The 17,625-nt window shown below is 44.5% G+C and overlaps 1 protein-coding gene across 4 annotated transcripts in view; it reads right to left on the bottom strand.

Moving 5' to 3' along the window:
- Positions 1-9,404, bottom strand: part of mon2 (MON2 homolog, regulator of endosome-to-Golgi trafficking) — a 30,004-nt gene extending 20,600 nt beyond the window's left edge. For all 4 annotated transcript variants that reach the window (XM_075470326.1, XM_075470328.1, XM_075470327.1 and 1 more), the window contains exons 1-4: positions 8,921-9,404; positions 3,117-3,180; positions 2,336-2,463; positions 124-255 (exon numbers count right to left, since the gene is read on the bottom strand). In XM_075470326.1, coding sequence (XP_075326441.1) covers positions 124-255; positions 2,336-2,463; positions 3,117-3,180; positions 8,921-9,028 — 432 coding nt within the window. In that variant the 5' untranslated portion in view covers positions 9,029-9,404. The remainder of the gene's footprint in view (positions 1-123; positions 256-2,335; positions 2,464-3,116; positions 3,181-8,920) is intronic.
- Between the last annotated feature and the right edge of the window lie 8,221 nt (positions 9,405-17,625).

The raw sequence follows: 17,625 nt of genomic DNA, 5'->3' as shown, positions 1-17,625 counted from the left end.
TGATGATTCCAAATACCTGAGAGGGCTTATTTTTAGGGGAAATACAGTCTGTAAGTAGAGATGAAGAGAGTAGGACATGAATCTGAACACCGTGTGTGATATACGGCCGTGTAGGTGTTGTACCTTAGAAAGTACTTCATCATGAACAACTGTGTTGGTGGTTAGCAGGACCAGGACCGTCTGTAAAAGTTTTAGCTCCTCCAAACCGTTTTCCATCAGCTGCCACAACATGTTGATAATGTTCCCTGCTGCTGCCTGTTTGCACACAAACACAAAACTTAAAAATAAAATAGAAATAAAAAACAAGAAAACCTGTGCGAGTATACCCGATTGTGACTCAATTTATGATTGAGGGCTATCATGGCATTGGCGCTCAGGCACACACACACACACACACACACACACACACACACACACACACACACACACACAACGGTGGGACCAGCTGGTGGGCTCTGCTTCATGGTAACGACATCAGAGGGTTCAGTAGCCGCCAGTTAAGGTTGACGCTGACGTGGAGTGACACTGCGAGTCCTTTTATTGGGTCGAGTTGTCCAAAATACACCGATCTGCAAGCATATCCTGGGAGTAGGTCTTATGTAAATTGGCAGGTAAACTTTTGACCTCGAAACCTGAAAAATTAAAAAACCATGAAGAAAAGAAGACTGTTTCGTTTAGTCTGAGGCTGACCCCGACTTAAAACTCTTTTTTTTGGTCGACTGGCAGATGCATTTTTAAAACAAACACGCAGCTGTTTGTGGAACCGTCGGTTCAGCCACCACCTCTTTTTCTCTTTCACACACAGTAACATGCATGTTACATATCCCTCTCCGCCTCGCCAATTCAAGCACAGAGAGGGAGAATTTAATTTGGTGCATTACAGAATGACCACACAGGCGCACTGCGGCTAATTCAGTGAAGAAGGTGTCAGGCGACAGCTGACAGGGACATGAATGTGAATGTGAGTGAGAAAGAGGAAAATGAAGGTATTCTCTTGCTTCTAACCTAATGTGTTGGAAGTTCACAGGCGGCCCTAAAGACATCGAACACGTCTCTTTATTGCCGGATTGCTGTACTACTACTATTTCCGTCTAATGCTGTTGGTTTCAGCTTTAAATTCTCAACACCAGTCATGAAACTGCAGGATTTAACCCCGGCCTGTTCAGGGATGCATCTCTTATTACTTCCTTGCAGCTTCCTTTTGCTCTCCAAGGATTTGAATGTCACAAAATCATAAAAAACAAAAAACAAACATAACATATACTATAACTGTTAAAATGTTGACAGTCTTAATCCTGCAGTGCTCAATACTAACATCAGATGCCTTCTTGGATGCCATCATTAAGAGGTAATTCTCTGGTGGCTTAATTGACAGACAGATATTTTCTGTCAAGACATTTAAACTGGCTCTTCTCTTTCCCCCAAGAAGCAGAACGACTATCACACATTCTCTTCACACGTCAAACTAGTCTCTCTCTCAGATAAGAACATACACTTTGTCTTTGTCCCACGTGGCCCTGAGCTTTGGAAGTCTAAAATGCACAGTTTATGAAGTGGGTAGCTTGCAACAAATGTTAAATGTACTGGAAAATAGGATACGTGTAGTGTATCCGAGACGTCCTGCAGAGTGATGGCTGCCATTCAAACACAAGTATATAGAAGTGGGGAAGAGGGCCCCAGAAAGGAAACGGAGACAAGTTCCTGAGTCTGCAGCTTCATCAGAGGAAATCTTCCTCATTCGCTCACTTCACTGTGCCAAACTGTGTGAAGGTACGCCACTGTTCCATTTATCACAGATTACACCCTGAAACAACTAGTTTGAAGAATAAAACTAGCTCGTTTAATCATTCATAATATAATAACCCTCGTATGCTTAGTATTGAGTGAGAGGTCGATTAAAACAGAACCGAACGGTGAGCTGTGGCGCCCCCTTTTTTTTCTCTTTTTTTATAAATAATAGTTTCCCCCTGTAGTGTAGAGCATCTTCCCACCAAAAGAAGACGCTTAGAAAACATTTTCAGTCTAATTACATAAACGCCTCACATCAAAATGCAGAGAGCGGGAGGTGGCTCAATAAGCTCTTAATAACAGTTGGAAACAGCTCTCATATCAGGTCTGACTCCAGGTGATGAGCTTATGTTAAACTACCTTTTTATTTGCAAAGTAATTAGAGTCACCCTTTTTCCTGAGTTGGGCTCCTTATTTCACTGAGCTCCTCTCTTATTTAGTCACGACCGCACATAGAGATCACGGAAAACTGTAATCCTTGACTGCAGAGAATGCCAATCACTTGGGAGAAAACTGCACACATGTACGATGACACACTGGTTCTCACCTCAGAAACCACCTCATGGGACATGAGTCTCTGGATGGCAGCCAGACACAGCTGGGTGATCTTTGGCTCTTTGGTGCCACATCCCATCAGGAAAGGCTGCACAACCTCAGAGCTGTTCTCCTTCAGTGCTGCAACAAAAGGAAAATTCATTTGAATATTTCTGCAGATACAATTTGGGAATAAAGTCTGTGCAAAAACACAGACGTGCTCTCATTTACTTAGAAAAAAACTTTTATAGAATCCCACACTTGACTTTCCAACTATGAGCTGCATTTTTGCTCTTCAAATGACACAAAAATTCATTTTTGAGCAGCTAGTCACTCTTCAAAAAGCTTTGCGGTGAAACCGGCCAACCAGGAGCTACGAATAGACTACAGACAATTGACGCAGAGGGATAGATAAGCACCAATATGAAATACGTCAATGCAAAGGCTTTTTAAAAATTTTTTATTATGAGGTAATATGATAAACAGATAAACAGTGTCATATGAAGAACAAAAAAAAAAAAAACCAGCCTGTTGCTGTTTGTTCAGATGTTTATTTCAGAGAAACAAGCCAATAAAAAAGGCAGACTGGAAAAAAGGAACTTCTGAACACATACGTCGGGTACTGTAGGCCAAAAGTTGCTTTCTTATCATAAACCACATTAGTGAGAGTAATTCTAATTATATAGTGTAACTACAGCTTAACCAGGTCAGTGGCAGAAAAAAATTCTAACTGTCATTTTCAGATCAGAGAAAGTAGGTCACACCTCACCTTCATAGACAACTGTGCCACTCACCTGCCAGTATGTCTGTATTTCTGGCCGCAATGGTCTTAATCTTCACAATGCCAGACTCTGCAGCCTAGAGGAAAGCAGAGAGGGGAGGCTTTTACCTTTTAGCATTTCATCTTACAGGTCTCAAATAGCCTGATGGCGCAGCACTGCTGCACTGCCGGCAATGGACACAACATGGGAGCAACGGGCTGGCTGAAGAGGGGCAGAAGGAGTGCTGGAGAATGTGCTGAGAATGGGCTTTAACTTGAAAAGGATGTGCGGATAGACAGTGATTTCCCCCAGTGAGATGTCTGGGGGGGCGCTAAGACGTGAAAAGGGGGGGAAAGAAATGTCAAGAGAGGATGGGAAGGGGGAAGGGTTGACATGGAGACAGACTGAATGAGAGTCTGTGTAAGAAAAGAGATTTAACAGTCAAAACTGAGGCTTTTTCTTATCTTTCTGCATCAACCACAGGCCACAACAAGCCTGTCAAGACCTCATTTTCTACCATCTCTTAACCTTCTTTGACTTCCATTCCTTCTCCTCACTACAGTGCTCCCCTCGCCAGTTCTACGAAAAAGATCCACACAGTCAACAACGGGGCTCAACATCTCTGCAGTTCTGACAGCAATGTGGCCTTCCCCCGCTTTCTTCTTTTGACACATCACAAGAGATAAACAACATATGCATTGTTATATTCTGGGGGAAAATCCCATCCTGTGCTGCATCTCCAACAACGGCTGCAGCATCCTCAACTGAGCAAGCAGCCAATGGGAGGACATTACCTCGATGCATTCTTTATGGTCCGACTGTATCCTGAGTAAACCGTGTATGACAACCGACTGGAGTCTTAAAGACACCGTAATGTCTGCAGCCACAAAAATACAGCTCAGATTTAGGAAGAAAAAAAAAAAAAAAAAGCAACAAAGCATTCCATCTAAAGATGCTCCATGTGGCCAATAATAGGCACTCTGCTTAGGAGCAGACACCTGTGTTGCAACTGGCCTTTACGTGTGTAACACTTGGCCAACAAGATGATTATATGGCTTCACCTTGTCATTTAAATCGCCACGAGGTCAATCCACTGTAGAGGGTAACAATTCATGACCCGCCAAAAAAAAAAAAAAAAAAAAAAAAAAAAAGGAAATCTAGACTACTTCCTCTTCAGAGACGCAGGTCTTCACAGATAAAACGCCAGCCCGCACGCCTAAAACGCTGAGAAAATACTGTGCGGCCGAAATGAAAGTTAACAGAACTGCACAGAGTGGGCCGCTGAACTCTAAAGAACATACATCGCAACTTCTTTCAGAAGCTGACATCATTTCATGAGGTCTTAATGAAATGTCGGTGACATCCTTTGGTCAAAGCGCCGCAGACAGGAAAGCGCAGCTTTTACCCACCATGAACTATTACCCCTACTATACATTACCCCTTTAAAGACAAAGCAGACAAGTCTTCACGGTGAAAGTTTTGGCATTGCTTGCTCTGGCTTTGCATTTGGTCATTTACATTTAAATCTGATGTAAAGCTGGCGAGCTCCAGACTTGACTGGCTCCCGCTACAGGGAACGGCAGCAGAAGGATATTCAGCTACTCTGCTGAACAATGAAGTTTTCATAACCTTTCCCTTTCAGCAACAAAGGAAAGGTGATTGTTTTTCACAAGCAGACCAACAGAAATCCCTCTGGCCGAGGTCAATAACAACAAGATGGATAAAAGGGATGGGGAGGGCGCTACACGTAGAAACTGTTAGAAAAAGTTCATTCTAGTCTTTTGACACACAGTAAGGAGGAAACGGGAAAGGATCTGCTGCTTTCAGCTCTTTCCTTGTCAGTGTGGAAAACCTCAAAGAGGAACTGACCCGCGAACCAGCTCTCGTCTTTCAAAAGCAACAATTGTCAGGCTCGTCACAGACTGACTTTTGTAGTAACACCCTGCGGGAGTCTCGAACACACTCAGCAGTTTTCTGGAACTGACTTAGCATAGCGGGGGGGGGGGGGGGGGGCTTATTAAGTCAGATTTTCAGCATTGTTGTGCCATATTACAACACCATCCACCACTGAAAACATGCTTTTGTTCATTCTACAGGTGTTCCCAAGGTCAGAAGCATTTCTGAGCCAGAGAGCGAGGAAGAGATATTTTTACTGAGTGTTATGCTGTAATTTAATTTGAAAAATATGGGACTCTTTTTGGCCTCTCCTATCCAGGAGAAACCACTGACTGTTGCGCAATGTCACCAAAGGAAATGGGCAGGAAGTAGAATCAAGATTTGCTGGGAAAAGAGGACAAAACTGTCTCTTTCTTCATAGCGTTGGCACACTGATTCGTGTAAAGGTTTTAATCGCCTTAAATATATACGACGATATATAAAACAGAAATACAATAATTCATGTGAAATTAAAAGGCTCTTAGATTTATTTAGAACATTAGGAAAAATATTCAAGGACTGCAATGGCCCAGAAACACCCACAGAAGTCATCTGAACTCAAACAACAGCAGCCCGTTTGTTGCAAAATAACGACCACAGCACATTTCTCCACGTCAGTTTGGATTGGAAAAGCTTGATCCGTTCCCAAAATGCGCCGGCGCGCGAGGGTGAAAGAGTTCAGGTAGCGTCTGACATCAAAGTGAGTCTCTGCACTGCTTCGATAGCCAAGGGAAGGCTGCACGTATGGACCAGAAAACCTGGATTATGATAGATCAACATTTAAGGCCCCTAGGCAAGGCCATAGAGTGGACGAAAGATGTGAGATCGGCTGTTTTCTTTTCATGGCCCACTGTGACTACCACGGATATCACTTTGAAACATCAGGCACTTTAGTCAAGGGACCGAATGAGGAAAACAAAGACACTGGAAGCACTGGCTAAGCCATATCTTATGTCTCTTATTTCTCATCTTAATGGTTCTTTTATCCAAGGCTGAGGCCTGAGGGAAAGCCAACAAAGCTGATTTGGTCTAATATGCATTTCCCTGTTGAGCCGGCTAACAAATCTTTCTATGGCCTGTAAAAAAAAAAAAGGCTTGCATGCAGTAAAGCTCTTCATCGAAGAATCTGTATGACCACCATTAATGTTTTTAGTTAACAGGAGCAATTGCAAGCAATTACAGTGAAGGAACTCTGACAGGTATCAGCAGAATTAGATAAGTTTGGCAAACACTTGGCTGTCTGTGTGCACTTGGAAAAAAAAATAAAAAATAGCATCATATGTCCACACAGTCAGGAAAGACAACACAACTAAACCAAACCGCCATGAAGTAGATAGAGGTTACGTCTGTCCAGTATTGTATGACATCAGCTTCATGATCGTATAACGTTGTGCACATTAGCCTTTTCAATGCGCTTCAAGAAAATACAACACATCCAGATGTCAATGAGCCCCGACCCAGCCACGAGGACTGCTGAAAGCAGAGCAAGACACACAGAGTCGTGTCTGAGGCTGAGGGGAGTCAGAAATAGCTGTGCTGACCGTCTTCTAAGTTTCCATCTAAACATACACACGCAGAGTAACAATGAAACTCCCTGTGCTTTTCTGTCCTCAGACTAAGTCACAGTGCTTACATCACAAAGTCACTCAGCAGGCACTTACAGAGCAGTAAGTCATTCCATAGAAAAAGAAAGAAAAAAAAAAAAGAAGGAAGGAAGACAACTAACTGGTGACGAATCGCTCTTGGCTGGGCCCAGCGGGCTTGTTACGAAACTAAGATTTTGCAGAGGTTTTCCATAAGAAAAGTCATCAAAAACAAGCCTATTATGCTTCATAAACTTATGTGTCAAAGTAAACGTTTAAAATCCTACAAAGATTCCACAAAAATCCTACAAAGATTCCACAAAGAGCGGGCCTGAACGACACGAGAAAGAGCCGTGGGGTCAGTGAATCGCTGAATTCTTTGTGTGCCCAGAGCAGTGGTTCGCTCACGTGGGCTTTTTTGAAATGGGCAATGCTAATTATTTCACATTTAGGCTACATCTAAATACAGACGCTTTTATCCAAAGTGACCTAAGCGTGAGGGGCAACACTCAAACTTCAATGCGGTAAGAAAGCCTGTCTAGTCTTGTTGGCAGCTACATAAAGTGAGCATGTTATTCTTTTGTTTACTGCATCAAATAGAAATAACACATCACAGTACTTGTACTTAAAACCCACAAAATTGCCTACCTTCGATAGGCTTATTTTGCATGATCGTGTCAACATCGCCTCTTTTCAAATACATCTATTCTGTACTCTGTCTGCGGTGCACTTTAAAAAACATAAAGAAGCATCAGCTGCACGAGTCCTACCAATACCATCTACGATGTTCTATGAGATGATGAGCGTTTTACACCAACACCAAACCCCCCCCCCGACTGTTGACGAATGCTGGACGAAGTATTATTGAGACTGCGTTGCTGCCTCAGGGTTTGGATAGCATGCAGTCACTAAGGAAATAATGAACTCATAACTGTTTCACGTTCACAGAGAAACATAAGGTCAGCAATCTCTGACCTGAGGCTCGGGGGAGCCTGGGTGATGCAATAAGGCAGCAAACAAAAGCACACAACAGCTGTGCTCATGCAGCCCTGAAACTTTCGAGACACGGTACAGACAGAAGTACAAGAACGTTCGCACTGTCTTCTGGTGGAGATTACCATGCCAGTGACCACGTAATAGCCCTGGAAAAGGCCACCCTTCGATGTTTCTTTTCACTCGCTCGTCGACATTGTGCTCGCGTCGGTTAATGTGCGATATCGATATCAAAACAAAAGCAGGGATAGAGAGTCTCATCCACTGTTTTCAATGTACTGTACAGGAAAACACTGGGATCTCCTTTATGCAACATGTCCCGCCTCATATGCGCCCTACCCAGGTGACACCCCAGGGTATCTTCGGTTGTGAGAACACATTCCCGACACAGAGCTTCTCACCTCTCTTTTACGAGTGAGAATATTCTGGACACTATGTGAGAAAAAAAAACAGCTGACTTGCAAAGGGCTGCTTGATCCAAACCTGTTGGGAAATTGAACTAAACTCAACAGTTGCGTTTTAAAATGTCCAAAATTCCTCCTCACTGCTGTGCAAGTCTCACAAGCAGCTACAAGAGTTGCCTTGTAGATAGTTACTGCAAAAGGAAGTGATATGTGATACCTAACACAAGAAAAACTTTCTTTTTCCGGGCTGCAATGCGAGTGGTTATAATCTCAGTCTTATCTTAACATATGAAAGGAAAAGTACAACTTGATGCATTAAAAGTTCAGTCAATAATCTTGGTATTTTCAAATGCATCACAGACTTGATCATGTCTCTGTTCATTTGATTCATGCAGCCTCCAACATAAAATGAGGCTGAATGAAAATATGCTTGATGTGCATTGAAAAAAAGCCACAAGTAGACCTAACAAACCTGACCATACAGTCCAAAAAAAAGGTATGTAGATAAACCGTCATTCACAGTCATTGTCACCTGAAGTAGCCACAATAAATGTTTTCTAGTTTAATTTGCTGCATAGCCCCTTAAAAGTGGTTACTCTTATAAAGATGTTCATGTGAGGAAAAACTATGCTTTATCCTATCACACACATGGGCAAACCAGCAAACACCTGTGCATCCCTCTACTGAGCAACTAATAAGGGTAAGGCCCACCAGTAAACATAACTTTTAATTTACACAAGGAGTCTGAAGACAACTTGGTGACCACAGCGGACAACAGAGAAAGGCCCTGAGGTTGGTGGATAAACGGGCTCAAACAATCTAAAATCAGCACCATCACCAACCAAAAGGCACCAGATTCACAAATGGGACAGGGTGCAAAACACTACAGTAACGGCTCGATTAAGCTAACTAGCCGGCTAACCTCTTTGACAGGAGGGAATTTCTTCTTGCACTCCATGGAGAGAGACCGCAGATCCGTCTGCATGTTCTCCAGCAATTTTTTCACCGCTTCGGGGCTGCTGGTCGACATCTTTGACGGCGTCTGCGACAGAATTCTTAAGAAACTTTACACGTTAAGGAATGTGGGAGCGCTGTCGCCCCCCACCCATTCACCGCGAGGATATAATCCGTTGCTACTTTATTCGTCTCCCTTGGAAAAGAAAACAAAATCGCCGCGGTCCATGGACGCTGTATTCCACTTCTCTGCTTTGAGCGCCCGTGCGCAGGAGAGCAGCGATGACACCGGCATACGTTCGTCCTCTTTAAAGCCCGCTGGCATTAACTTTGCGAAGTAGCATCGTTACTCTTAAGTTTCTATTTCTGAAAGTGGTCACAAGTCGAAGATATTAGCTAAATTGAGCTGTCTGCTATCAGCGGCCGTGTCAGCTCTACTTTTCTTCCCACAATGCTTTGGTGGACAGTGACACGTCACTCGGACTTCCGTAAACAGTGACGGATTCTGAAAGATGTCTGCAGCGACCCCTGCCGGAAATGCTTAACCGAAATCAAACGCCAATAGTTTTCGAAAAATAAATTAAATTAAATTAGATTAATTTGAATTGAATTATAAATACCAGCGAAAATATTTGGCCAAAAGACAAAGCAGAAAAATTGTCAGCATCAAGTTCATTTACTCAACTATTTGTATTCATATTTAATCATAGATTATAATGTTTATTTAATCTAGTCATTTATCTATTCTATGTAATGTAATCTGTTTTACCCCTATCATTTATTTATCTTTACGTTTTTATAAAATGTGCATTACTGCTTTTGCTTCGACTATTTCCAAATTAAAGTCAAAAGGGGATTAAAGAGCTCAAACTGGCAACTTTCTGACAAATAATATGCTTCTCCAACACAAAGATTACACTTCCATATTTCTACATGTCAATATCCTCTGCCTATATGCTCGGGGAGCTTCTCAGTTCTTTCAATTACAGAAGGAGTGTGATGTAACTTATGCAGGATGATATTTGCGTAAAATTCTGATGTTTTTTACTTCATACTTTTACATTAAATTTCTGATAATTGCTTGTTCAGTCTCTTATATAGTGTCCTGCTTTACTACATATTGTTGAAAAACATAGTTTTCCATAAGTAACAACCATCCAAAATACTGATGTATGATATTATGTTAAGTGTCACAGATTAATATAATTAAAAACGAGCTAAAATTAGCTCCATTTCACACAGCAGCCCGTATGCCTGCCATGCAACTTGACATCCTCCATGTAGAAGAGTTTGCTGATGATTGCTCCACTTTTTTAACATCAATTATCACAGTAATGCAGACGATACACAACTTTATGTGTCTCTGTCACCGGACGACTGCAGCCCAGCAGACGTACTGTGTCAATGTCTGGAGGAAGTAAACACCTGGATGAGAGAGACAAAACTGAGATCATTCTGTTTGGTAGCAAAGAAAAGAGGGTCAGCATTGGTAAATATCTTGAGACTCGGGACCTTATAATCACTGACTAAGTTCGTAACCTCGGAGTGTTGATAGACTCAGATCTGACTTTCAGCAGCCACATCAAAGCTGTCACCAAGGCAGCTTTTTACCATCTCAGAAACATCAACATAATTAAAGGTTTCCTCTCCCAAAAAGACCAGGAGAAACTCATCCATGCATTCATCTCCAGTAGACTCAATTACTGTAAAGCTCTTTTAACTGGACTTCCCAAAAAGAGCATTAAACATCTGCAGCTCATCCAGAACGCTGCTGCTAGAGTTTTAACCCGGACTAAGAGATCTGAACACATCACACCAGTTTTAAAATCTTTACACTGGCTGCTGATGGTTTACAAATCCCAGAACGGTTTAGGCCCAAAATACATCTGTGATATGTTCAGAGAATATAAACCTAGCAGAGCTCTTAGATCCAAGGACTCAGGCCAGCTGGTCCAGTCCAGAGTCCAGACTAAACATGGAGAAACAGCATTTAGCTGTTATGCTGCCAACAAGTGAAACAAACTGCCAGTGGAGATTAAACTTTCACCAAATGTAGACATTTTTAAATCCAGGTTAAAAACATTTCTACTCTTGGACCGATCTCCCGACTCACAGGTTGGTGTTGTGGTGCGCACACTTCGGCTTGGCTACTTCTAGCCTCTCCAGTTGTTGTTGCGCTTTAAAATTGGGACGGTAGTGGTAGCGCCTTGGCCTACCGCTTTTTCAGTTAACCTAAGCTACCTGCGTAGCCTCTGAGTTTTGTTGCTTTACTCGGTTGCGGTGGCGTCTCGCCCCCTCTCTCTCGATGTTACACAGCTGATTGTTTGGCTTCCTAAACTAAGCTACCGGCGGTAGCCTCTGAGTTTTGTTTGCCTTGATCGGTACGGTGGCGTTTCGCCCCCTCTCTCCCGATGGTAAACAGCTGATTGTCTAGCTGTTTTGTTGTGTGGACAGCTGATTGTTTAGTTCTGACCTGAACTACCTGTTGTAGCAGCTGTGTTTTGTTTGCTGTAATTGGTGACGGCCGCGTTTCACCCCCTCTCCCGATAGTAAACAGCTGAGTATTTAAGTTCTGAATTGAGCTGCCTTCTGAGTTCTGTTTGCTTTGATCGGTTATGGTGGCGTTTCGCCCCCTCTCCCGATATTGAACAGCTGATTGTTCAGTTCCGAGCTGTGCTACCTGTGGTGGCGTCGGAGTGCTGATTCCCTTGATTGGTGACGGTGGCGCCTCACCCCCCTCTCCCGATATTTACCGGCTGATTATTCAGTTTTGCATTGAGCTGCCTGGGTGGCATCTGTGTTTTGTTTTCTTGATTGGTGACGGTGGCGTTTCGCCCCCCTCTCCCATAACCAGCTGATTTTCCAGTTTTGAACTGGGCTACCGGTGGTAGCTTCTGAGTTCGTTTGCCTTAATTGATGACGGTGGCGTTTCGCCCCCCTCTCCCGATTTTACCTGATGTCTCACTCTATTTTTTTCATTGAAGCTTATTTGGTGAATGCTGCGTTTTCGCCCTGTAGTGTTCTTATAATAAAAGTAACCTATCGCGAGATTAGGTAGTGACACTCGCGAGATCATAACTACTGACTAGAGTGATAGAGAGGCAACCCTGTTGAACATGTATGTGTGCCGAGTTGAAAGTGTTTAATAAAAGACCCTCAAACGGATACTACTCGTGTGTGTGATCCCTAACACACCACAACTGGCGACGAGGATGATCCCGACAGCATAGAAGAACGGAATTACAAGCCCTCTCAGCTGTTGACGGACCGGGGAAAAAAAAAAAAAAGTCTGCAAGTCACGACCTCGCATGGACATTGCAACAAACGTCGGAGCTACAATTCCGGATCCTCACTGGAAATTCGACGACACTCTTTCAGGGAAGTGAAATAAGTTTTCTGTGTGATGCCAAAACGTTTAATAACCGGAATTGAGCGTGCATATGACAGAATTACTGCTCACGAAGCCTGTTAGAATCCACGTTTGAAAACGAAAGTAAAGATGGCTCATGTTGCGCTGGGTGGACTCACGCCACCGAAACCGTTAGACACTGTGGGAGAGCCTGAAACTTTACATCAACGATGGCAAATGTGGAAGAGTGAGCTAGAAATATACATCATTGCGTCAGGAGTTGTAAATGCTGCACAAAAGCGAGCTGTCTTATTGCTAACAGGGGGAGAGGGACTGCGTGAGATATGGAAAAATTTCACTGACGAGCAGATTGATCAGCAACCTGCACTAGATGTGTTTCAAGTAGCCATCCGACTCTTCAACAACACTTTTGCATTAAGGGAGAATATACCAAAAGCCCGTACAAAATTCTGGGAAACAGAGCCCAATGCTGGTGAAACAATAAATAATTTCATCACTCGCCTTAAAGCACTAGTGAAAACATGCAACTTCAATGCTGAAGCTGATAACCATGTAAGAGATAAAGTACTACTGCACATTAAAAATTCAGAGTTAAAAGCCAAACTATTCAGAGAAGATAATCTCACACTGGATCGCCTTATCCAAGTGATTGGCTCATACCACCACAAGGAGGCGTTAATTCTCAGTTCTCCATCCAATACAAACCAAGTATCTGGCAGAGCAAGGCCCAAACCAAAGCTCAAATCAGCATCACAGTCAGGGTGCTACAAGTGTGGTGCACAAGGACACATGGCTCGCGAATGCATCCGATCCAAGAATCACAAGTGCAGCCACTGTGGAAAAAAGGGTCACTTCGATGATCTCTGCTTCCACAAAGACAAATACAAGCCAAACCAAGATGACACGTCGAGCTCACAGGGTCGCAGCAGAGCCTCAGGTCGCAGCAGGGATGATCCAAAGCAAAGCAAGGGTCGAAACAAAAAAGGTCAACATAGGGTAGAAGAAGGAGAAAGCAATGACTCACGGAGTGATTCTGAAGATCTCTACCTATTCAGAATATCTAAAACAGAGGACACCTTAGACCTGCGCCTGAACGGTTTCACCTTACCCATGGTGATAGACTCTGGTGCTCACCACAACACGCTGTCCGTGCATGATTTTAAAGGGTTACAGAAGGCCAGGCCTGAAGTCAGTCTGCAGCCTGCCTCTACAAAACTGTATCCTTATGCCAGCAAACAAGCCCTCACGCTCCTAGGCAAATGCACACTTGAAGTTGAAGTCCCAAACACAACACGGCGTGCCACTGCTTCGTTCTTCGTGGTGCCACAAGCATCACTCCTAAGCAGCAGAACCAGCAAAGAGCTAGGACTGTTGAGAGTTGGCATCGACGCAAACATCCTGAGCTGTTCTGGAACCGACGTGTGGTCAAGTCTGCGCATCAAGTACCCACAAGTCTTCACTGGGCTGGGGAAACTCAAGAACTACCAGCTCAGACTGAAAATTGACCCAGACGTCACCCCAGTCATTCAGCCGGTGCGGAGAATTCCATTCAATAGACGGCAGCGCGTCATCAAGAAATTACAAGAGCTAGTGGACCTAGACGTCATTGAAGGAGTGTCAGAACCAGCTCATTGGGTGAATCCACTAGTCTCTGTGGAGAAAATGCCGGAAAATGATCGCAAACATGGAGACGTGCGGATCTGCATTGACATGCGAAGAGCCAATGCGGCCATCGTCCGTGAGCGTCATCCGGTGCCTACCATCGACGAGACCATCCAGGAAATGGCCGGAGGGAAATACTTTTCCAAAATTGACCTCAACATGGCGTATCACCAAATAGAGCTCCACCCTGATTCCAGAGAAATCACAACATTCGCTGCACCAGGAGGACTCTACAGATACAAAAGGCTCTTGTTCGGAGTGAACATAGCCTCAGAAAAATTCCAACAGATAATCAGCCAAGTTATCAAAGACTGCCCAGGTGCATACAACATGTCTGACGACATAGTCGTAGTTGGCAGCACAGAAGCTGAACATGACACAAGGCTGGCTACCGTGGTGCAACGGTTAGCTGAAAGAGGACTGACAATCAATGAGAAAAAATGCCAGATCAAACTGACCTCAATCAAGTACATGGGTCATGTCCTATCACAAGATGGCCTGAAAGTGTCAGACGAAAAGGTCAAAGCCATTGCGCATGCTCCCCCACCAATTGACGCGTCACAAATGCGTAGCTTCCTCGGATTGGCCCAGTTCTGTGCAAAGTTCGTCCCACAGTTCTCCACAATAACTGCGCCTCTCTGGGAACTCACTAAGCAAGATGCTGAGTGGAAATGGGAGAAGGAGGAACAGTGTGCGTTCGACCAGCTCAAAGACGCTTTGATCGAAGCCCCTGTCATGGCATACTACTCAGTTGGAAGACCAACCAGAATCACCTGTGACGCTTCCCCCTTCGGCGTAGGCGCCATCTTAGAGCAACAACAGACAGACGGAGTCTGGAAGCCAGTTTACTACGCCAGCAGGAAGCTCACACCCACTGAGACACGCTACTCTCAGTTTGAAAGAGAAGCTCTCGGAGTATTCTGGGCCTGTCGAAAATTCAGCTTGTATCTCATCGGATGTGAATTCAAGATCCTCACAGATCACAAGGCGCTTGTGAAAGTGCTATCACCCAACTCACTCCCTCCATCAGCCAGAGTGGAACGGTGGTTGCTGTACCTGCAACAGTTTACCTACCAAGTAGTCCACATCCCCGGCAAAACCAACAAGGCCGACCCCCTGAGTCGCCAACCCGTTGGTCATTGTGACAAATCTGAGGAGAGAGAAACAGATGAGTACATCTACAGCATCATCAAAGATTCCACACCTCATGCTCTAACCCCCCGTGAGATCGAGCAAGCTTCAAAGGATGATCCGACTATCTCCAAGCTACGTCAAGCCATACAGAAAAATGACTGGACCTACTTCAAAGGCACAGCATTCCAGGCGGTCAAAGATGAACTTTGGACGGCTGGACTGATGGTCATGCGAGGAAACAGGATCGTGATTCCCGAAGCTCTGCAAGAGCACGTGCTACAGTTAGGACATGAAGGACATCAAGGGATTGTGCGAACAAAGAACCGACTGCGAACCAAAGTCTGGTGGCCTGAAATTGACAAAATGGTGGAAAAGCAAATCAAACAATGCTACCCATGTCAAGTGATTGGCAAGAACGCTCCACCAGAAGAGTTAGAGCGCACGCCATTGCCAGACCAGCCCTGGACTTACCTGGCAGTTGACCTACTGAGCATCTCTGAAGGTAACTATCTGCTTGCTGTAGTTGACTACTACTCCAGGTGGCCCGAAGTTGCCTACATGAAGGTCACAAATGCAACCAATGTGATTAATGCTCTCGAAATGATGTTCCAAATTCATGGCTATCCCAAGTATCTGAGAAGCGACAACGGACAACCGTTTGCATCCAGAGAGTTCCATCATTACCTCACCGCGCATGGCATCATGCAACTGAAAGGAGTACCATATTGGCCTCAGTCAAACGGAGAAGTGGAAAGATTTAACAGAACAATTCTGAAATCAGTCAAAATAGCCAAGATTGAAAAGAAGGATTGGAAAGTTGCACTGAAAAGTTTTCTGTTCCACTACCGGACCACTCCTCATGCAGTCACAGGAGTGTCCCCGGCAAAGCTGTTGATGAACAGAGATCTCCGCGACAAACTGCCCAGTTTCACCGGTAGACCTGCTGACAGTGATGAACCCCATGCAGCTGCCTCAGAGGAAATTCATGACAAGGACGCTTTGCACAAGTTGAAACGCAACATTGCTGCTAATCAGAGAAGAGGAGCCAAGGATCAGGAAATACAACCAGGAGACACCGTTCTTTGCAAGAACCTACACAAGTCCAACAAGCTAGACCCCAACTTCGAGTCACAGCCATATGAAGTCATCAGTAAACAAGGAAATGCAGTCATAATTCAACAACCCAACAGCCCACCCAAAATGAGAAATGCCGCTCATGTGAAGAGGTTCAGTGGTGATGCCAGTCTCAGCGCCCCCTCCATTCCAAACCCAGTTCTCACACCAGCTGAGTCTGTCCCTGTCACCATTCCCATAACCACCCATTCCTCCCCTTCCATAGGTCCAGGGCCCATGACAGCTGCACCTGATGTTCCTGTGAAGTCGACTCGTGTCAGGGCTCAACCTGCATGGCAGAAGGACTATGTGATGTTTACCTGAACTTTAACTTTGCTTAAAAAAAAAAAAATAAAAAAATGATTCTGTTGTTTAAAAAGAGGGAAGGGTGAAATACTTTTAAGTTTAGTTTAAAACAGAAGTTTATTTTTTTTTCCATTCTGATCTAAAGAAAGAACACTTATGTTGACAGTATAGCTACATTGAAGTAGATCTGATTTATTTTTTGTTTAAGTCTACCACCAGAAAGTTCATTATTAAAAAAAAGAGGGAAGATGTAGTGTTCTTATAATAAAAGTAACCTATCGCGAGATTAGGTAGTGACACTCGCGAGATCATAACTACTGACTAGAGTGATAGAGAGGCAACCCTGTTGAACATGTATGTGTGCCGAGTTGAAAGTGTTTAATAAAAGACCCTCAAACGGATACTACTCGTGTGTGTGATCCCTAACACACCACACGCCCCCTCTCCCAACTTTGGCGGACGTCTCACTCTGTTTTGCGCTGAGATTTAATCGGTGAAGGCAGCGTTTTCGCCCCCTCTCCCGGTGGTAGCCAGCCACTTACTCAGTTGTGGTTGCTTTAACTGGTGAAGGCAGCGTTTTCGCCCCTCTCCCAGTTTTGGCTAGCCGCTTATTCAGTTCTGGCTGCTTTAATTGGCATTGAGCGTTATTTGGTGAAGGCTGCGTTGTCGCCCCCTCTCCCAACTTTCGCGGACGGATCACTCTGTTTTGCGCTGAGCTTTAACTGGTGAAGGCAGCGTTTCCGCCCCCTCTCCCCGTTCTAGCCAGCCGCTTACTCAGTTTTGGTTGCTTTAACTGGTGAAGGCAGCGTTTTCGCCCCCTCTCCCAGTTTTAGCTAGCCGCCTATTCGGTTTTGACTGCCCTGATTGGTGACGGCTGCGTTTTCGCCCCCTCTCCCAGTTTTGGAGTTTGGATTGTCGTCCGTTGTTCTGGACGTGGCTGCCGGTGTCAGCTCCCCCGTTCTTTCGGCCTGCGGTTGAGCTCAGGTCAGCTTCAAACATGGATGGCTCCCACGGTTGTGCAGATTGTGGGACCATGCTTCAGGCAGATGATGGCCACGATCTGTGCCCTGCCTGCCTTGGGCATGATC

Source organism: Odontesthes bonariensis, chromosome 7 (assembly GCF_027942865.1).
Source record: "Odontesthes bonariensis isolate fOdoBon6 chromosome 7, fOdoBon6.hap1, whole genome shotgun sequence".
Taxonomy (NCBI): Eukaryota; Metazoa; Chordata; class Actinopteri; order Atheriniformes; family Atherinopsidae; genus Odontesthes; species Odontesthes bonariensis.
This window is presented reverse-complemented; position numbering and strand designations above follow the sequence as displayed.